At 39.1% G+C, this 23,230-nt stretch overlaps 1 protein-coding gene and 1 pseudogene across 1 annotated transcript; one reads left to right on the forward strand and one right to left on the reverse strand.

Moving 5' to 3' along the window:
- Positions 1–335: 335 nt before the first annotated feature.
- On the reverse strand, positions 336–5,464 carry LOC129395879 (putative zinc finger protein 705G). The gene is made up of 5 exons (XM_055107308.2): positions 5,295–5,464; positions 3,472–3,598; positions 2,596–2,691; positions 1,978–2,060; positions 336–920 (listed from the first exon to the last, which is right to left on the reverse strand). The coding sequence occupies exons 1-5, from the start codon at positions 5,304–5,306 to the stop codon at positions 336–338; spliced, it is 903 nt and encodes a 300-aa protein (XP_054963283.1). The 5' UTR covers positions 5,307–5,464.
- Positions 5,465–15,487: 10,023 nt separating this feature from the next.
- Positions 15,488–21,261, forward strand: LOC117981555 (beta-defensin 108B-like; annotated as a pseudogene).
- The last annotated feature ends 1,969 nt before the right edge of the window (positions 21,262–23,230 follow it).

Here is a 23,230-nt window from a genome sequence, read left to right on the forward strand (position 1 = left end):
CAAGTCATACAATTTCTCTTCCATATGAATTTATTGATGTGGACTGAAGAATAAAGGTAACTGAAGTATCTTCCATGTTGATTACAGTATTTCTTCAAAATGTGAGTCCTTCGGCATGTTTAGATGCTACAACTACAGCTGAAGTCTCTTCCACATTCCTTACCTTCGTCATTCCTAACACCGTGTCATCTAAAGTCACAATATGTTCTGAAGAAGTTTGTAATTTTCTCTCCAGGGTGAATTTTCTGATGCTCTTTAAGATTAGTACATTGTCTGAAGGCTTGCCCACATAAAAGGCATTCATATGCCTTTTCTCCAGTGCATGTTCTCTCATGTCATCTAAGGTCGGAAGACAGACTGAAGGCCTTCCCACATAGAAGACAAGCATGTGGTTTCTCTCCAGTGTGAATTATTTTGTTTCCTCTAAAGCCAGAGCTTTGACTAAAGGCTTTCCCACTTTTATCACATTCATAACACTTTTTTCCAAGGTGAGTTCTCTCATGTCTTTGAAGGTTAAAGGATTGAATAAAGGCTTTCCCATATTGATGACACTTATATGGTCTCTGTCCCGTGTGAGTTTTCTCATGACTTCTAAGGTGAGAACACTGAGTGAAGGCTTTTCTACATAGATGACATGCATATGGCCTCTCCCCAGTGTGAGTCATCTTGTGCCGTCTAAGGTGGAAGCAATTAGTATAGGCCTTTTCACATAGATTACACTGATATGATTTACCTTTAGTATGAATTTGTTTATGTGGTTCAGTGGACAAAAGATTACGAAGGGATTTTCCACACTGTTTGCTGACATAGGGTTTCTTTCCACTATGAGTTAATGAACACTGAGTTATTGTGGAACTGTGAGTGCAATCTTCTCCTGAATCATTACATTCAAAAGGATCCTCCAGAATGAGAGAATTCTCCTTTGGGGCAAAGATTAAAAGCTCTTAATGGTTTACCCACATATATCTATACATTCATTTCACTACCTTTGAATCCTAGACCAACCATTCAGTGGTAGACCCCAGTTGAAAGCTTTCCAATGTTTCTTGTGTGAAAGGAAATTAAATTTTGGGACCCTAAACTCATTTAACCAAAGGGAAAAATCAATCTGGGAACTGGGTCACACAAGCCTGCCTCCCCCTTCTGGTTCCTAAATAATATGGCTACAAGATGAAAGGCTACACGCCTCCCCCATATTTTGCCCATGAGGAAATTCCTCATGAGCTGTTAAAATTACACCATGGCAATGCAAACTGATAACTTGTCTTTACAGGTGCAGTCATCCCCAGTTCACCAGACACAAATGCATATCTGATTGTTTCCCTGCCCCATTTTGTCTATGTTGTCTTATGTAAAATGCAGCTTTCCTGCATTATTCCTCTGCCTCATTTGTTTATGTCATCTTATCTAAAAAAATCCAGATTCACTGAGCCAGAAAAATGCATGAATGACTATTTTTTCTACCCACCTTTTACATGAAAATTGTATACTTCTCAATATCCCACCTTTCCCCTTTAAATTTGGAGCCTTCAAAATCATCTTTGGAGAAAGGCATACACCTGTCCCCTGGATGCATGTCCTTAACTTTGGCAAATAAATCTCCTAAAATGATTGAGACTTGTCTTGTCATTTTTCTCGATTGACATTTGCATACACATTATCTCCTGCAGACACAGATATGTTCTCTTCTGTAACATCTCAACTGTAGAGTTATTGCATAATTGTGATGATATCAATATCTTTCAATGTCTGGGCATGAGCAATGTATATGCACTTGCTCTATTTTAGAGATCTCATGTTATGGTTTAGAACACAGGTCAATGTATTCACTAAATTCAAAGTCTCCAGTTTTTTTCTTTGCTTAGAAAACACTTAATGCCAGCCTAATTACACTCAGGTGATTGTGCTTCATTACTAACTTAACCCATTACCATGTCTTTAACTTAGATGACTGGTGTACACAGCTATAAAATTTACCATTGTCATACTGGTGGAGGCATCTTTTCTGGTGATAGGATGCATGGATATCATGTGTGTTTTCTTAAGGGCACTTTCCCTGTCTGAAATAATTGAAAAATAAATTGTTACATTGGTATTATGGTAATAAAATTGTTTGAAAAGCCCCAAGGCCCACGTACTTTTTTCAAAAATTGACACTTAGATGTGGCAAGTGTGTCAAATGAAGAAACTACTTGAATAGAAGAAATAGATTGTACAGTGTCAGAAATTAGAAAAGATTTTTAAAATTAAAATGTGAAAAGAGTTAAAATGGAGATGAGATATCAGGCAGGTAAAAAGAGGGATAGTCTTCACAGGGATATCAGGAAAAGAGTCAGCATATGAAAGTTTAACCCCAGCCAAGTATATGAATTATCCTTTTCCCAAAAGTGAAAGAAAAGAAAAAAAAGAGGACACAAGAGTAGCATCTGACACATGAACAAAATGATAATAACATCTAAGGAATTCTGCTCCAGTAGCCTAACCTACATTTTAGAAATTATCACTCATTTAATAAAACCACTAATTAATATTCAACTGATATTATTCATTGACAAAGCAACTCCTCCTATTAGAGCACAGGACCCTGTTGCTTACCTGGATTCTGGTCTTGAAGAAATTCTCTTCCTTCCCGCCACAGCTCTTTTCCTTGCTCCAGCTGCAAAATTATATAGGATTTGCTTATCTGGTACCCTGCTAGTGGAAAGAATACATGTGTTTTGAGTTCACTGTCAATAAATGTGCATTATCACCAAGTGTAAGGCAGGCTATCAAGGAAGAATAAAAACAGTGAAGGTCAGCTCAGGCCACAAGACCTAGAACACAGAAAACTCCCCAGGATTTTTCTGACCCAATATGAGACTAGAAAATAAATCCAAACCGAAGGTCCATCAAGAAAAGGAAATTCAAAACAGTCAGGACCTATGAATGCTGAGTCCATGCCTAAGTTCCAAGACGCAATGCATAGTACACAATTTTTTCAGAAAGAGAGTAATTAAATCTCTGCACAGTGTGTTTATTATTATTCTCACGCACAACAAAAAAAATTCGATTTACAAAAATAATTGGTGTTCTATATGGAAAAGATATTGCTATTGTTTTCACTAATTGGTCTCAGCCTAAGCATAGACTAAAGCAGAAGAGTTATTTAGAAAATATTTAATTTAATACACTGAAAATATTCATTAAGTTCCCAGGTCTGTTATGAGTATTAGAGACTGAGTACCAAAGAAACCATGAAATCCTTGTCAAGACTACACTCTAATTGAGTGACAAACTAAATAAAATAAAATAAAATAAAAAGAAAGATTATTTATTTCAGATAGATTTAGAGAGTTCAAACCTTTTTTGGATGAGATCTGTGAGAGAATCAGAGAAGAGATTAGAGTGAGATATGGGGAAGCTGTTCTAACACTTATTGAATGAATGACTGAATGTGCGTCTACACATGTACGTGAATGTTGAGGGACTCACCGAGGGACACCAGGTGACTGATATTTTCCAGCATCACATCTCTGTACAGCTTTCTCTTGGATGTGTCCATCATGGCCCACTCTTCCTGGGTGAAGTCAATAGCTAAATCTTCAAAAGTCACTTTCTTCTAAAACATCACAGACATTTTACTTTAGACAGAGAAATTCCTTTCACTGTCCGGAAGAGGAAGGCTGAGATGACATAGCTAGCAGCTGGGTATGCAGAATACTCAGTGTTTTGGGTTCCAGCCAGTTCATTCTCAGTACTAAGCTGGTATCTGCATTTCAGATTCACTCACAGAGATATACCCACTCTGAATCCATTAAACTTTACTATAAAGAAATATCGCATGAGGTGTGGCATAATATAACCCAGACATTTTTCAGTAATGTGTTGATCACCTCTACATAACTGATTATAAAATTTTCACTTGAACATTCATAAATAAAATGAAATTTACCATGAATTTCAAGTAAATTACAGATTTGTCACAAGGCATATAACTATGATTTACTACTTTTTAAGCAAGACTGTGATGAAATAAATTATTTCTCCAGATGAACCACAGGTTTCTCACCAATCAAATGGTTAAAAGACCTATGATGTGTTTTGAATAATCTAATGAACTAATAGAAAACGTGTTTCCTATCTAGCAAATATTTATTAAATATAAGTCATTGGTCCCTTATTCATTAAAAAGTTAGAAAGTAATGAACCAGACTCCAGCATTCTTCAGAACTGAACAAGCTTTATGCAGAATATAGGATTCAATTCATATATGTAGTCTCTCTAATGTTATATAATTCAGGTGTTCATGACAAGGCTTAAAGACAGTCTAGCAGCACAAGACAAGACTGCTGAGGCTGCTATACTGAGGAAATCTTAGTCTGATGATTCCTGTGATATGAAGCCTCCTGTTCTCAACTTTCTCTCGACAATCCAAACATCAGTTATCATTGTTTCTCTTTTAAATTTACCTTCTCACTTCACTTGTTCAAAGATTTCAAAAGCCTCTTCATTGTTTTTTTTCTAACCAGCCCTTATAAAGCATTTCCACAGAACCCTAAATTGTACTCTATCTACCATATTCCTTCTTCTGAGTGTGCAACCATAATTAAATAATTATATTTCTTATATGTTACTTTCACTTACCAGAAGGCAAAAAGGTTAATTACCAAAAGGTAAAGTGAATGGGGATAAGAATAATAATAACTTCTTTAGTTGTCCTTTCACAAAGTTTTTAAAAGCTCAAATACATTTTATCAAACTCTTCTTTTCCCTCAACACTGCACAGCTCTTGCCCAAGTCCTATCACACTGGATTTATTGAACTCAGCTGCTAGAACATCAGACTCATTGTTGGGCTGTGATGTTCTGCTCTTCACTCATCTCTATCGCCTGCATTCATCACAATCCTAAGTCTATTTCAGCCAACAGTACAGTTAATGGGTCAATTATTTCCCTATGAGATTATAGGATGGATAGAAGAAAAAGAAATATATGAATGAAACCTCTCATGTCTTTTTTTGTAAATAGCCTTAATTGGGGCTGGAATAAAGTAGTGCAATATTAGAAATTATATTGATAATTTAGGAGTCTTTGACACACGATACCCAACCTAGAGTCCTGAGAAAACTTAATGGGGGGCCAGATACCTGAAAGCCTCCTGACTGCATTTGGAACACCCAGGCGGGGTGGATTTTACATCATAAAAACAAACAAACAAAAAGAATAAAAATGAAACACCCATGCAAATTGGAGAAAACTGCCCATTTGCCAGCAATATGGGTATAATTTCAGTAGAAAGAGGCATCCCCTACTCACTAGTGAATGCATTGTCAGGAACTCAGTTTCTCTCTGTCTTCCTCTGGATTTCCACTTGCAGACACTTTAGGCACTAAGAAAAGCTGAGGTTGGAGAAAGAACATGTGAGACACCAGTTTTGTGCACAATTTTCACATCAATCTGTGATGAAAAGCCAGACTTTCACTGAAGTGTGACACCAGCTGCACCACAGCCTAACCAACAGACACAAACACACAGAGGCCTCTCTTCTTTTCCCATGGTCAAAATTAAGAAGCCTATGACTATGGTTGCTAATAAAGAAGGAACACAGATATCTTGTGAATGAGAACATCAAAAGCACGGAGTTTTGTATGTTAATTGGCACAAGTCCAGATATTCAAGTCCCTCACTGATTTTAAAACACAGGGATCCCTGACTCCATCCACATGTGGAATATGATTTCCACCTATAGATAAACACTGGGATTTCTCATATTTTATTATCCCAGCTTTATGCCCTAGCAATGTTTCTCCAACACCCACCACAGCCTTCTGAAGCCTTACTCCACTTTTATTTTCACTCAACTCTGACTTTTGTATTTCCCCTTGGAACTTGGAAATAAGTAAGAATCTGTTTTAGGATGGAGTGTGGTGGCTCACGCCTGTAATCCCAGCACTTTGGGAGGCCAAGGCACGTGGATTACCTGAGGTCAAGGGTTTGAGGCTAGCCTGGCCAACATGGTGAAACCCCGTCTTTACTAAAAATACAAAAATTAACTGGGTATGGTGGTGCTTGCCTGTAATCCCAGCTACTCAGGAAGCTGAAGCAGGAGAATCTCTTGAACACGGAAGGCAGAGATTACAGTGAGCCGAGATCCCACCACTGCACTCCAGCTAGGGCAACAGAGTGAGACTCTGTCTCAAAAAAAAAATCTGTTTTAGGAAGGGGATAATCAATTGAGGGATTTATTTCACTTAGAGGGTCAACACTCCCATCCTGCTAATCTAGCTCTTAAAATCTCCTGCATTGGAAATTAGCAGGAGTACCCTGAGTCATGGTGTTTCTGTCCTGTGTATACAGTCACAATCCTCTAGGATGCTCAGAAAATACAAAATGACTTAGGGGTGGGAGAAATTTAGCAGCTCAATCTGATGTTTTACTAACATGGTATCTAAAATTCTTGCAATCATGGTTTATATTACTCTTTGTTAGCTGCAATATCTCTGATTATCATGATACATATTTGCTGAGAAATACCGATGTCCATGTATATATTCGTACATAGATATGTAGGTATATAGGTGCATATGTTTATATGAATGTATGTGTTTGAGACGGGGGAAACATGCATGTATTATTTCCCTGCTAAAAATATAAAAATAATTAAGTATATTTTATGTGCAAGTGATAATTGTGTGTCATAAACAAAAAATTTACTGACCCATTTGTACATGAAGTCCAGGAAAAATAAAAAGGGTAACTTTGTATTAATTGTGACATTGTGCTTACAGATGTACATATATTTCCTTATTTAACCCTCATAATAACCCTGCTGATTATAATTTATTTACCAATTTAATAAATGATCAACAGGGTTTGAACAATATGGCAAAATTACAAAATTAGAAAATGGCCCAGCAATACTTTTAATTGTATTCTGCCTGTCACTGCCTCTTCTTGCTTTTTGACAAAATTACTCCCCTAACCAAGGTTCTCTATGATTCTGGGGACTCCAGCATTTAGACCCCAGTTCCCAAACATCATTGTGTCTATTTTTACTGCCACATTTAATGCACATTTACATACTTCAACAAGCACTTTTCAATATCAACTTTTTTCTTATTCCTTGGACTATTTTCTACATCTGTTCATCAAGATTCCAGTAACATATGACTCCATCTGCCTGTCCCTTCCATGAATGTACCTGACAGTACATGTATTATGTAGTCTATAATTCAAGCAGAACAGATATTCCTTCAAAAAAATAAGATATTAGAGAATGCCTACAAAGCTTCAGTGAAACCAGCTGTAACCCTTAATATTATTACCATGTAAACTCTTCCTCGAATATCAAAATAAGATTTGGGCTTTAGAGAATATTTGTGTGTAATGATAACCCAAACATGAACGAAAAGTCATTTAACTGGTCATATACAGACTGTGCCAGGGACAAAAAAAAGGACAAATACTATAAGAAAGTTAAATCATACTTATTTCATAAAGGACTTTTGTGTGGTATCTATAAAAACTATTTCAAGATGTAGAGATTAAATATATTTTAAAACACATACATACACAAGCAATCTTTAGGAGAAACTTTTAAAAACTTATGAGTCTAAAATTTTCATTAATTCATGGAAAAAAATGTATTGACAAACTTTTCGCCAGAGCAGAAATAACAACTTATGTATTTGGTGACTTCAAGATGTGAGCCTGCACAGCTTAGTTTCTCCCTCCAGATGTCTCTCTCTCTCTCTCTCTCTCTTTTATTTTTTTTTTTTTTTTTTGGCGGAGTATCACTCTTGTTGCCCAGGCTGGAGTGCAGTGACGCGATCTAGACTCACCGCAACCTCCACCTCCCGGGTTCAAGCAATTCTCCAGCCTCAGCCTCCTGAGTAGCTGGGATGACAGGCATGCGCCATCGTGCTCGGCTAATTTTGTATTTTTAGTCGAGACGGGGTTTCTCCATTTTGGTCGGGCTGGTCTGGAACTCCTGACCTCAGGTGATCCGCCAGCCTCCGCCTCTCAAAGTGTTGGGATTATAGGCGTGGGCCACCGTGCCCGGCCCAGATCTCTTAAAAAGTCAAGAGGAAGGAACCATTCTGCATCCTCAATGTTATCTTAATATTTTAAGGGCACCCGTAAAAATTAAGAGGCCGACTTGTGACTTCCTAGCCCTTTCACGGCTATTTAGACACAACTTAGTGAAGTATTAGGAATGCATTATTAGGTCTTAAGTTCCTGGACAACACAACCATGTTCTCCAACAGATCTTCAGTAAAAATAGCTGATGTCTATATTGTTTTGCCTGTCCTTTCCCGTCCTTAAATTCAGAACTGCAGTCTCAAAAAGTGCTATTATTTAGTAGATTCTCTCAATTCTCAACACCAGTGCTATACAATGTTGAATGACATTTCAGGTGCTAGGGAAACAGCAGCTCACATTCTAGCAATGAACAAATAGAAAAGCAAAGATCACCACAGAGTAAAAGAGAATAGATTTTTTTAAAGTATGAAACCAAAACAAATATATATCAGATTACACTGTAAATGGAAAATCCTATTATCTTGACGGGATTGCAAGTCAGATTACACTATAAATGGAAAATCGTATTATCCTGATAGGATTGCAAGCCTCTCATGGCTTCCAACATCCAATATATTCAAAGCAGTTCAGGAATGGTGAAAGTGCAATGGAATTTAAAATTATTCTAAGGTTTTATGTGTGAAAGCACCATGCCCTGAAACAAAATATTTATTTTTAAAGTGCATAATGAACACTGCATACAAAGTTTGTGTAACAGGAGAGAGGAAATATCTCACATTTTAAGAAAAGGAATATGCAACATATTTACATACAATAAAATTAAACTAAATTAAAATACAGCAATAGAAGACAGAATCTAACATCTGAAAATCAAGGGAGAAATCTATTTTAAATAAACTTGGCGCAATTTTTAAAGTACGTTATGAAAAATAATAATACCTGAATATAGTACATAAAAGTACCAATACAATAAAGCTAAAACAATATCCATGGAAAAATTATTTGCTGTACATTATTTTAAAAAAGTAATCTAAGTACTTACCTCAATAAGGTAAATGAATGAAATTTAAAAATTACTTGAGAAAATCTGTGAAAGGATATGAATATAGAGAAGCAGAATATAATTTAACTATAAACCACACAAATAGAATTTAAAAATAAGTGGTAGCCAACAGGCCCAACACGATTTTCTGTGATGAAAGAAATTCTCTATATCTGCATTGTCCAATGCAGTAACTACCACTCATATGTAGTTACAGAATTTCTAGATTGGCCAGAACATTGGCTATTACTACTAAGGATATGCCATTTAGTTATTTAATTATAATTTATTTACAGTTTATAGTCACATGTGACTAGTAGTTACTATATTGGCCAATGCAGATCTAGAATCTTGGAGGAGGCAGTTAAAATAATGAGATATGGTCAAAACAAAAATGGAAAAGGCACACAAATAGTGAACACAGAATATGAGAATGTGAAGTGACAATTCACACAATAAAATGTAATAATGAGATGCTGCCTTGATGGGACAAATGTCTAATGATATACAAGGCTTGTCTTGTTACAGGTAGAAGAGCATGAGCAGGGCAGGAGAGGGCTCTTCCCCTACCCACTAGAAATGTCAGGTGATGGCCTGTCAATTATCACATTGCCTCTCTAAAAATGATAATTAGGCAGCACCAGAGAGGCCATTTCCTGATGGTCTACACCTGTTAACATCAAAAATGTTAATTAAATGCAGACCCCAGGAAGAAGCAACTTCTTGGGCATGCATGTTAAGAGACCAAAATGGCAAAGCATAATCTTCTGGGGGCACACTCCACCGGAAAAGGAAAGAAAGCTTCAGATGGACATGCATATAACTCCCTAAACACACCGTGCATGCTCAATTTCAAAGGGTAAGGAAAGCACTGTGCATGCTGGAAACTCTCCTTAAAGGAAGAATCATGGGAAAGAGGCAAACCCATCACAGGATCAAGGTTAAAGGCTCTTCTCTTTTCTTTCTTCGACCTTCAGTCATCTGCTCGGGTCTCTTCCAAGAGAATTCTCCTCTCCTTCCTGTTCTAAAGCCTTTTAAAATAAACTTCCACTCCTGCTCTGAAACTTACCGCTCAGTCTCTTTTTCCACTGTATGCCCTTCAGTCGAATTCTTTCTTCTGAGGAGGCAAGGACTGAAGTTGCTTATGGACCCATGCAGCTATGCTGCCAGTAACTGGAATCTCTTCTACTGGTAACAGTATCATTGTAGGGGAATGAGGCCAGTTCACATCTCAGTGCTTGGAGAACTCACCAGAAATAAAAAGTTGCAGGATGCAGTGAACTTATCTACCTTCCAAGGCAAGTCCCACAAGCAAGCAGCAAGACTCTCTTTCCCCAAGGTCTTAAACTCTTCAGATGCTCCTTCTCTGGGAAAATGCATCCTCTGATTGGCTTCCCCTTATATATGAAAAAAAAAAATTAATAAACCGAATCACCACTACATTCCAAGAGACATGCCCTGATTGCACAGACACTGAATCTAATCAAAAACTTCATTCTGGAGACACTCCCTGTTCAATTTGATTGGATTTTTGAGACTACTACTAAAAACCCTCACATAAAGTTGGAAACCAAAGAGTTAAGGCTGTTATGAAGGAAAAATATGAACATTAATTCCTTTTTTTATTCATAAGTTCTTTTGAGTGTATTATATGTACTATAAAGCATTCGCAGTCAAGGGATACAGCAAGAAACCAGACAAACTAGAGTCTTATGGAGACTCTATATTCTAAAATTCTTTGGAGGTAAACTGGACTTGAAAACAAATGGAAGGTGAATAGATATAAAAAGTTTCAATGTTCATGATGATGTAAAAAAATAAAATATATTGCAGAAATGAAGTCAGGAAGTGTTATAGGGGTCATGTAGTACTTGTAAGACCACTGGTATTGTCTGAAATTCAAGCAGGCTGCAGAAATTTGGGTAACTAAAAGGAAAGCAGATGCTAATAGAAGACAATGAAGAAAGGGCCTCGAAGACATTTCAGAGACCTTGGCTGGTGGCAGCCCCTCCCCTCAAAGCCCTGGAGGCCTAGGAGGGAAGAATGGTTTTGTGGGCTGGGCCCAGTGCAAGCACAGGACAGTGCTCACAGCATTCTAGGTCTCAGCCACTCCAGCTCCAGCCATGGCTAAAAGGGCCCCAGACATAGTTTGGGCCACCACTTTAGAGGGTGCAAGCCACAAGCCTTGGCAATTTCCATGGGGTATTAAACCTGCAGGTGCACAAAGTACAGGAGTACACTGCTGATAAAGGTGTACCTGAGACTGGGCAATTTACAAAAGAAAGAGGTTTAATTGGACTTACAGTTCCGCATGGCTGGGGGGAGGCAGAAGACAAAAGGCATGTCTTACATCACAGCAGGCAAGTGAGAGAATGACAGCCAAGCAAAACTGGTTTCCCCTTATCAAACTATCAGAACTCGTGAGACTTATTCACTACCACGAGAACAGCATGGGAGAAACTGCCCCCATGATTCAGTTATCGCCGCTGTGTCCCCTCACAACATGTGGGAATTATGGGAGTACAATTTGAGGTGATATTTGGGCGGGGACACGGAGCCAAACCATATCAGAAGCCTTTGCCTGGATTTCTAAAGATGTATGGAAAAGCCTGTATGTCCAGTAGAAGTCTGCTGGGATGGAGACTTCATGGCGAATGTCTACTACAGCAGTGCAGAGGAAAGTGTGGGGTTGGAGCCCCCACAGAGTCCACACTGGGGCACTGCCTAGTGGAGCTCTGAGAAGACAGCCACCATCCTCCAGACCCTAGAATGGTAGATCCACTGACAGCTTGCACCCTGAGCCTGGAAAAGCTGCAGGCACTCAACACTGGCCCTTGACAGCAGCCACGGGGACTGACCCTTGCTTCCAAAAGAAAATAAATTGTTCTACCATAAAGACGTGTGCACTCATATATTTATTATAGCATTATTTGCAATAGTAAAGACATGGAATCAACCTAGATGCCCATCAATGTTACAGTGGATAGAGAAAATAAAGTATATGTACACCATGGAATACAACACAACCATAAAAAAATTATGTCCTTTGCACCAACATGCATGCAGCTGGAGGCCATTATTATAAAATAATGCAGGAAGAGAAAACCAAATACCATATGTTCTTAGTTATAAGTGAGAACAAAGCATTGGTTACACATGGATGTAAAGATAGGAACAACAGATACTGGGGACTCCTAGAGGGGGAAGGGAAGGTGGGGACAAAGGCCTGAAAAACTATCTATTGGGTATTATGTTTTCCATCTGGGTTACAAGATTATTCATACTCCTCAGCATCACACAATGTGCCAATGTAAAAACCTGCACATGCATCTCCTGAATCTAAAATAAAAGTTGAATTTTTTTTTTAAATGAGCAAAGATCTGGCTAACACTGTGAAACCCTGTCTCCACTGGAAAAAAAAAAAAATACAAAAAATTAGCTGGGCATGGTGGCGGGTGCCTGTAGTCCCAGCTACTTGGGAGGCTGAGGCAGGAGAATGGTGTGAACCTAGGAGGCAGAGCTTGCAGCGAGCCGAGATCACGCCACTGCACTCCAGCCTGTGTGACACAGCGAGACTCCATCTCAAAAAAAAAAAATATGCAAAGATCTGAGTAGACATTTCCCAGAAGAACAGATACAAATGGCCAACAAATATATGAAAAAATTCTTACCATCTCTAATCATCAGGGGGATGTAAATAAAAACCACCATGAAATATCACCTGATAGAATAGCTATTATCAAAAAGATGTATAACAAGTATTAGTGAGGTTGTGGAGAAAAGATAACCCTTGTATACTTATGGTGGAAATATAAATTACTATGTCCATTTCAGATAACAGTATGAAGGTTTCTCAAAAATTTTTAAAATAAAACTACCTGCTGATGAGGCTGTTGAGATATAAGAACACTTTTACACTGTTGGTGGGAATGTAAATTAGTTCAACTATTGTGGAAGACAGTATGGTGATTCCTCAAAGACCTACAACCAGAAATACCACTTGACCCAGCAATCCCATTACTGGGTATATACCCAAAGGAATATAAATCATTCTATCATAAAGATACATGTACACATATGTTCATTGCAGCACTATTCACAATAGCAAAGACATGGAATCAACCCAAATGTCCATCAGTGACAGACTGGATAAAGAAAATGTGGTACGTATACACCATGGAATACTATGCAGCCATAAAAAGGAATGAGATCATGTTCTTTGTAGGAACATGAATGGAGCTGGAAGCCATTATCCTCAGCAAACTAACCCACGAACAGAAAACCAAACACTGCACGTTCTAACTTACAAGTGGGAGCAGAACGGTGAGAACACATGGATATTAGGAGGGGAACAACACACACTGGGGCCTGTTGGGAGGCAGGTGGAGAGAGAGTATCAGGATAAATGGCTAATACATATATGCAATGGAATATTGTTCAGTGTTACATAATAATGAAACCCTGTCATTTGTGACAACATGGATGGACTTGGAGGGCATTACGTTATATGAAATAGGCCAACCACAGAATGACAATTACTATATGATTTCACTTGTATTTGAAATCTAAAATAGACAAACTCACAAAAGCAGAGAGTAGAATGGTGGTTGCCAGGGGCCGTGGTGCTGGGGAAATGGGTAGATGTGGTTAGAGCACAAAGTTTCAGATATACCACGTAAGTAAGTTCTGGAGGTCTCGTTTACAGCATAGTGCTTACAGCTAAGAATACTGTATTACATACTTAAAATTTGCTAAAAGGGTAGATTTTGTATTCTTACCAATATTTCTTACCAAAAAAAAATAATAATAATAAAGGGGGGGACTTAGGGAGGGGAAGGATATGTTTATAATCTTGATGGTAGTGATGTGTTCATGGTGTATACTTATCCCCAAACTCACTGAGATGTACACCTTAAATATGTACAGCTTTTTAAATGTAATCATAGCTCAACAAAGTCGGTTAAAAAAAAACAAGAGGGGGTTGGTTAAAAAACTTAAAAGGAGGGGTAGATGTTCCCTTGTTTTTCTCTCTTGGCTTTTTTCCTTCCTGCTGCCTGGAATTCAAAAATGATAGGTGGGGATTTAGCAGCCAAACTAGAGCCTCTTCTAAAGTATAGCAGAACAGAGAGCTGGAAGGGGCCTGTGTCCCTAATGAATTTGGCAAGTATCTGTACTAGCCATGGTAGGTAGAACTATAGATTTAAGTGAGGGAGAAACAAACTTCTGCCTTGTTTAAACCACTTTGTTCAGACATTAATTTTACATACATATAGAGAACATATGCTCCTTTATGAGTAGGAAAAATGTTTATGCTATATGGTCCATGATGGGTGTTCAACAATGTAGGATGAGGCTGATTATGATGACAATGGTGACAAATAGCATGAAATAATAAGCAATGAAAAAAAGTGGCCTAATAGTTGTGTATGGTTACTTTATTTAAAGATTCTGCTGCTAATATCATTCAATGTATTTGTATGCTGGTGGGAGTTTTATTAGATGTAGACTAAGAAAGTTTACATTATTTAATGAAAAATAATTGACCAATTTTTTTAAAAAAATAAAAATATCATGAGATGATACTAAGCATCTGTATTGCAAAGTAATTCTCCCAGTTGATTTTCTGCATAGTAATGATTGAGAATCCCCTGACCTAGATCCAATAGATCTCGACCTTTATAGGTGCTATCAAGGAAGCACCTAAGGAAGACAATTTTCCTGACTACATCCATACCTCCAGTTAGTAATAGATCTAGAGATCTAGAACCCAAATCCAGACCTCCTGCCTCCATGTGCGGTGGTCTTTCGCTGTTGTTTTGTTCCACTTGGTGAAGAGGATTTGAGAATAAATAGCCACATGATTCAACTCCCTCCTCAGTTCTGAGGAATATAGCCTTGTCCTAGCAAGCAAGAAGTTCATACAGTAGTGGATGAGGCAAATATACATTCACTAATCTAACATACAAGGCAGTAAGTACTGTAACATAGACAAAGCACTTTGGAGTTTCAGACCAGGAGCAAGTGGGGTGATTAATTCTTAGCTAGTAAAGTCTGGGAAGTGTTCACTAACAAAATGTCTGGTCATTAATGAAACCAACTGGTTTCTCAACACAGTCTAATTTATTGTAACAATATATATGGTTGTTTGTTCATAAACTTTCATCTTTTGCGAAAATGTTTGTAGCTTATGTCCCCATTTAACAAGGTTTTCTGGCCAAAACTGTGCACCCACATCATTCTAATGAACTGGCTGCCCAATAAAAAAAAGGATTCTCAGTCTTCCCATAAAAGCAATTTTGCGTGCATAGGACACCTCTATCTATGAATATCCCTAATGAGGTACAGAAAGACTTTTATTATTCAAATAGAGACATTCCACTGGTGCTAGAGAGCCTCATATGGAAGTTTTCTCTGCCTCCTGGAAATGAAGCCAAACTTTCTTCTTTCTTCAGCCGTGAGGATTGCTGTCCTCCTCTTCACCATTTTCTTCTTTATGAGCCAAGTTCTACCAGATAACAAAATAAACTTGGTAAGAGTAGAATGCCTAACACCTTACATGGATTCAATACTCAAAGAGAAATCACCATCACCTATGACCAGAAAAGGGGGTCTCAGGAAATCTGGAAGACTCATTGGCTGTGAGGCCTGCAGCCATCTAATTCGTTAATTCTCCATAGCAACTCAGTTAAATGAAGTCAGTGGTGTTTCAAGTCTTTCAAACCCTCTTATTCCATCTCCAAATTAGGCAAGTTTACTAGCAGTTACTAGACCTCAGAAATTAAAAATCAGGCATTATTCTACTAAATTTTTGTCTGCAAAGCTCCTCTAGTTTCTTTTGGCAAAAGTTAGTTATCCTAAGAACTGGCATAAGAGCTATGCCAAAGCTGTGGTAGGCTCAGACAGAAGGGATTGGTGGAAGAAGTCTCTTTGAAAATATTATTATAATCTAAGAAATCTTTAACCTATTGCTCCCCAATACTGTTGGTCCCTGGGGCTTGACTTTTCCCCTTAAGTCTCCATCTCCATCCCTGGCTTTCCCTCTTCCTTCTCAGCATCTAGTCTTGTAATGTAGAATTTAAACACAGGAACCAGGGATGATCCCACACCAGAGCATAGCCTACTGCATTCAGCATGCGAACATTAATTACAGGTATAAGGCCCCTTTGCACAGACATGCTTTGGAGAAGTGTGTATAGGACTTCTTGGATTTACCCAAGGTGGTTACCAGACACCCAAAGTAGATTCGAAAATTTTCTGGAACTCCTGAACATGTGTATTCAAGGATGAATAAGCAACTTATTGCCTCTTTTTTGCTGTTTTATAGAGAAAAAAATTAAGGCCCTGGAAACTGAACTGCTTTTCCCAGCAGTGGGGTAAATGTCAGAGTCAATGCTTTGTTTTAATATCCTGGCTTTCCCTATACATCCTACCCTGGAGTTCTGTTCCTTTGTATGACTTTCTAAAGCCTGAAAAAAGGTGATACCATATCCAATTATATTAACTCGGTAGCACACAACATAGGGGACTGATATAAGATTATTATCCTTGTGGCATTACTGAAGTCCTGTCTCACTAGTACTTGTTAAATAGTCACCCTGGCTAAATACATGGGTTTGATTTTTTTTAATCAGTTAAAAATATTTTAAAATATGTGTCTTACATATATAACCCCAGAAAATCAATGCTTTTAATCAAGGTTTAAAAATTCCAAATTTGGATAAACAAATTTTGTTTTGTTTTGTTTTCACTGTCACTCAATCAAAATAGAAGCAACTAATTGGATAGAACAGCACAGGCAGTAGCATTACTCACAGTAAAAAATGGGATGCATCAAGACTGGAGAAGAAAACACAGGATGGTGCTAAAGAATGCAGCCTAATGAAAGGTGGCATCTCCTCTGGATGTCCTTAGGTAGACATTGAAGCAGAACTGCCAACTTTTTGTAGAAGGCTAGAGAGGAGAGGAGGACACAGAGAGAGGGCAAGAGTGGAAAATAGAATGAGGCTCAGAATACCAAGCCTTAGTGCTGTCCCTATCATCTGCCTCACTCGATCACTGGGTAATCTTGGGCAAGTTTCTTCCTTTCCATCAGCTTATTTCCTCATCTTTAAGGTAAGTGACTAGACAAGACAGCCTATGTTCATTGTAACTCTATCTTTTGTTCCTAAAGCAAATGACTGGAAAAGACACAGTGTCCACAACATGCAATACACAAGGTTTACAAGCAAAGAACAAATGAAAACGAAAGATTTTTAAAATCCCTAATGTTACTTGAATTCTTACAAATGAACAATGGTACATCATAATTTTAAAAAGCCTTTTGTAATTTCAATTTTTAAAAATAATTTCAACCTTTATTTTAGATTCAGGGAGTGCATGTGCAGATTTGTTACATGGGTATATTGTGTGATATTGAGGTTTGGGGTATGAATAACTGTCACGCAGGTAGGGTGTACCCAAAGGGTAGCTTTTCAGACTTTACTCCCTCTCCCTCCCCTCCTGGTAAGACCCAATCTCTCTTGTTCCCATTTTTATATCCATGTGCACTCATTGCTCGGCTCCCCCTTGTAACTGAGAATACGTGGTATTTGTCTTCCTGTTCCTGAGCTAATTTGCTTAGAATAAAGTCCTCCAGCTACATCCGTGTTGCTGAAAAGGACAATTTTGTTCTTTTTATGGCCGCATAGTATTCAGTGACATATATGTACTACATTTTCTTTATTCAATCCACTGTTGATGAACACCTAGTTTGATTCCATACCTTTGCTACTGTGAATACCACTGTGATGAACATACAAATTTAGGTCTTTTTACAAGACTGATTTATTTTCCTTTGGATATACACCCAGTAGTGAGATTACTGGGTCAAATGGTAGTTCTGTATTAAGTTTCTTGAAAAGTGGTTTGAAAATATAATGCTCAATAGAATCAGGTATAGTAAAATAGTACACATGATTCAAAGAGCTGTGAACTGAGAGTAACAACAAATTTCCGCACAAACATATTGCAAGTTAGAAAATAGCTGTATTTTAATCAATTATTCCACAATCATTTACTGAATAGCTATTATAAGCCAAGACTTTAATCAGATTCTGGAATATACATACAGAGGAGAATAAGATACTATTCCTGCCCTCAAGAAATTCATTATCAAGAATTGAGGTCAGATGGGAAAACACCACCTGTAGTAGAATGCAAGAAGTACTACCACAGAGGGATGTTCAAGAGTGATTTATCACATATCACAAGTCAGGTCAGTGGTTCATCCTCTACACTATACTAATCTCTTATGACTCTTCCAGCTGCAAAGGGCCAATTTTAGCAGAAGGCCAGTGGGCTTGGGTACTACTATACATAGTAGCTGACTACTTACAGATAAAAGGAAGAGATGGAAAGCTCAGGGATCAAAAAACTCAGATTTCAGCTTGTTTCTACCAAGTGGTCAACATTTAGAATTACCATTGTCTTCAGAAAAGCATGACCTGTATTTCCCAATTTGCATTACAGATATAAATATGATGTTGCATATATTTGGTCTTCACATCAATCCACTAACTGCTTTGTGACCATTGAAAAGTTTAATTGAATCTAATACATTTGGATTTCAGTTCAATTAAATAGGCATTTATTGAATGTTTATTAAAATTGCTGTACTGATTGAAAGCTATTCTAGAATTGGCTTTTGTGTTCCAGAATAGAAAAAAAAAATGTGCTGGTTTTTATACCTCTCTTATTGCCAAGAAGTTATCATGGAAAAGGTGCTCTGTGTTACATACAAAGACTGTTCAGAATTAAAACACTTTTCAAACTAAATACCTCAGAGTGTGTGGCCTATTCCCAGAGCAGTGATATCTTAGGACATAAATGAAATACTATTCAATGTTTTCAACAAGTATAGTTTTTGAGCCTTTAAGAAGACTTTGAATGTTTCACTCTTAATATATGCAATGGTTTCTAGAGAAAAATTGCAACCTCAAAGACCAGCGCCAGAGACATAAGTAGTGAGTGAAGTCTCAGGGTGTAACAAGTACTGGCACAGATATATTTGTGTATTAAACACATAGGAATATTGTTCCCTTCCACAAGAAAAATATCCTCTCTAACAATTAAAGTATATTATCTTTTAGGTCTATATTTCAGTTCTACTTTTGAAAGATACATCTATTATAATCTATCATATATATATAGAGAGAGTGTGTGTGTGTGTGTAGGAATAAAAACAGATGAGCCAAAAGAGATTTTCTTCTCTTTCACTCCAGGAAAATCCATAGTACAGGACATTATATTTTTTTAAAAGGCTGAAATCTCCCATCAGTGTTAGAAGATAATAAGGAAGAAATAAACTGAAACTTGCATGCTCTAGAACTTGTAAAGGGGAGCGGGCTACTCACCTCCAGCCTTTTGTCATGTAGGTGCACCCAATATTCTCAGATTTTTCAAGAACATCAAAAAATCCAAATTTTTGTGTGATAGCAGATTTTTAAGTGTTTAAGAAATCAAATAACACACAAACACACACACACACACACACACAAATCCACACAAGATTATTTTCAGGCACTGCCCCCTACGTCCATGTAATTCAATACAAAGTAAAGAAAGACTGATGAATGGTTACAATAACCCTCTTCTGCATGTAGCCAGGGGCAAATTCAAGGAGATCTGTGATAGTCCAAATGGCTCCTGTCGGGACTTTTGCATCGAAACAGAAATCCATGTTGGGAGATGTTTAAATAGCTGACCCTGCTGCCTGCCTCTGGGGCATCAACCAAGAATTGAGAGCACTACACCCAAAAAGGACTGAAGCCTGTTGTTTTCTGGAGGTTTTAGGTTCTCTTTTTTCTCTCTGCCTCTCCCTGTCTCCCTGTCTCCCTTTCCCTCTCTCCATTTTTCTCACAGGGATTATTATTGAATCCTCAAAAAAGAATAAACCAAAACCAACCAGCACAAAACCTCTTTTAAAAGTTTATATTACTGGCTGGGTGCGGTGACTCATGCCTGTAATCCTAGCACTTTGGGAGGCCAAGGTGGGTGGATCGTGAGGTCAGGAGATCAAGACCATTCTGGCCAACATGGTGAAACCCTGTCTCTTTTTAAAATACAAAAAATTTAGCCAGGCATGGTGGTGGGCACCTGTAATCCCAGCTACTCAGGAGGCTGAAGCAGGAGAATCACTTGAACCCATGAGGTGGAGGCTGCAGTGAGCCGAGATCCCGACACTGCACTCCAGCCTGGGTGACAGAGCAAGACAATGTCTCAAAAAAAAAAAAAAAAAGAAAAGAAAAGAAAAAAATAAGTTTATATTACATGTTATGACTTGATTACTGTTTGGTTTCCAGTATCCTTCTATCCCATCTAGATGAGCTCTTAGTTGAAAATGACCTACAGCAGGGTGGGGGAACTTTCAACCATACCTATTGCTTTTGTCTAGCACTGTAACCCTTCACCCTGCGTGTGGGAAGACCACTCCCCTTTTTTACTGGGAAAATGCGCCATCCTTTTCCATGCAGCCTTGCGGGGGTCTGTCTCTCCCTGATAAAGGTGCAGCACATGGGAAAATTGCACAATCAAGTCAACCAGACTTCACCAGAAATCTAAATTATAAAAAGAGTTGCACTCAGATTAAAGGCAATTTCTTCAGCACCCTTTTCGGAGGCAATTCCCTGGGTCTGTATATGTATGCCTGGCCAAGATTCAGGGAATTCCTTTACTTCCCAGCTTTCACTGGGCATAATCATTCAGCATTTTCTTCCATCTTTTAAAACACTGTATTGGCTTCTTATGGCTGCTATCATAAATTACAACAAACTTAGTGGCTTAAAGCAACACAAATGCATTATCTGACGGTTCTATAGGCTGCAGGTTTCAGATGGATCTCAGTGGGCCAACATCAAGGTGTCAGCAGGGCTGAGCTTTCTTCTGGAAGCTCTGCAGTTTTCTTCCTGCACCTTTATCCCAGCAATGGCAGGTTACTCCTGGGCACCATAGCTTCCTTCATCCATTTTCAAAGCCAGCAATGGAGCATTGAGTCCTCACATTCCATCATTCTGAATTCATCTTCTCCCCACTCTTCCATTTTTTAGGACTCATGATTACATTGGGCCCACCTGGATAATCTAAGATAATCTCCCTATTTTAAGGTCAGCTGATTAACAGCCTTAATTTCACATGAAACCTCAATTCCCCTTTGCCTTACAAGGTGGCACATTCACAGGACCCAGGAGTTAGAATGTGGATAGCTTTGGTGGGAGACAGAGGGGACATTATTCTGCCTACAACAGCCACTGAGTGCTTTTACCACCTGTCACAATTTTGCTCCATTTAGACACAACTTTAGTGGCTTTGTGTGAAGAGATTCTCATTCATAGAGTTTTCTTTTTTGTGTAAAGTAGTGGGGGGCCTCCCCTTGGTCATTGAAAGAGTATAGAATCAAGATATTTAAAAGTATATTAGCTGGATTTTATTTTTCACTATGCCTGATTTGGCCAAGAAACAATGTTAAGTTATGTCACATGGACTACTTGAAATCTCAAAAAGTTCAAAACATTGGGTTCAAAATCTCAGAGATTGAGATATATTCCAACCAACTCAACCCTATGGAAGTGCCAAGTTTTCCTCAGTGCACTCTTGAAACTGCATCACCAATGGACCCTTTAATATATTTTTGCACTATATAACATTTATTTCTTAGAGTAAGTGCTTCCCTAGAAAAGAAGCAGTTTGGACACATATATTAAAGCCATCACATAGAATATTATCCTCTCATTGCTAAGAGGTGGTCTTCAAGATGGCTGACTAGAGGTACCAGGCACTGTGTCCTCCCAAAGAAAGACCAAAACAGCAAGTAGATAATCATACCTTAAGAGGGCATGAAAGAGGGCACTAGAATTCAGCAGCAAAGTGACAAGGAATCTCTGAGGTATGGAAGGAAAGGAAAATGAAGCAGCATCCCAGCCAGAATCAGCTTAAAGCCAGGACAGCCTCTCCAGGGTGGTGAAAAGGTAAAAAAGACAGCTCCAGTGGTCCATATTCCCACTGTGGACACTGCAATCCTAGCCAAGGGACAGTCTCTCAGCCCTCGCAGGCCCTGAGACTACTATAGGGAGCTGCCTGGAGTCTATGTGGTGGTCATTGTCCCAGAGAAGGAGTTGGCACTGGATCGTCTGCACCCACCCCCAGACACAGGCAGCTGTGGCACAGTGCCAATTTGAGAGCCCAGCCCCCAAAAGACTACATCCTGCCCTGGGGCCCAACAGCCCCTGCTTCTCCACATCTCTGGACCCTCAGTGACATTCCCTCATGTCCATCCAGAGGCCTGCAGAGTCACAATACCAGCTGAACTCACCAGTGTAGCTTGGTCCCCATCACTCTAGCCTACACAGTGTCCTTCACTCCAGGGAAGTGGCTGTGCCATTCACTAGGGAGGCTGCCCCCAGTGCAAAGGGAGCTGAAGCAGGCACTCTTCACAAGTGGAGAGTCACCTTCCCAGGACCACTGATACTGACAGCAATCCTGACCCCCAGGAGCAGGGCCACTGCACACCTGCAGGCATCCTCAGGGGACCTGGGGACTCGCCTGCCTGAGCACTATTCCAGGGCCAGAGCACAGGCCCATCCCACCCATTGCTGTCACTACCACTACCCAAGCTCGTTGTCCAGGACGCTGGGGATCAACCCACACTGCTCTCTGTCATTGGCACCTGTGCATGCCTTCTTGTGACCTGAGTATGAGCCCACCCAGCCTGGTGGTGCCTGTGCACATTGTCTGGGAGCCTGGGGATTAATCCACCATGCCTATCACCATCAAGTACCTGTGTGTCTCCTGAGAGCCTAAGGATAGGACTTCCCAGCCTGCCATAACCGCTGCCACCAGTGCCCACATATTTGCACCAGGTGAAAGCCTGAGGACTACTCTGTCCATCATGTTGCCATGACTGTTGGTGTCTGCACATGCCATCTGGGGTCACGAGAGTTGACCTGCTATGACTACTGCAATTGCTGATGCTACACATGCCTCCCAGGGTCTTGAGGGCATGCCTATCTACCTAGCTCACCACTGTCACTGCTGGCACTTGAGAAAGCCACCTGACTCATGCCTGTAATCCCAGCACTTTGGAAGGCTGAGGGGGGCAGATCACCCGAGGTCGGGATTTCAAGACCAGCCTGAC

This window comes from Pan paniscus, chromosome 7 (assembly GCF_029289425.2).
Source record: "Pan paniscus chromosome 7, NHGRI_mPanPan1-v2.0_pri, whole genome shotgun sequence".
Lineage (NCBI taxonomy): Eukaryota > Metazoa > Chordata > Mammalia > Primates > Hominidae > Pan > Pan paniscus.

Coding starts and splice junctions, on each gene's coding strand:
- LOC129395879 (XM_055107308.2), bottom strand. Junction 2,692..3,471: donor CAGTCACCTGGTGTCCCTCG/GTGAGTCCCTCA, acceptor TTCCACTAGCAG/GGTACCAGATAAGCAAATCC. Junction 921..1,977: donor CCTCCACCAGTATGACAATG/GTAAATTTTATA, acceptor TTTGCCCCAAAG/GAGAATTCTCTCATTCTGGA.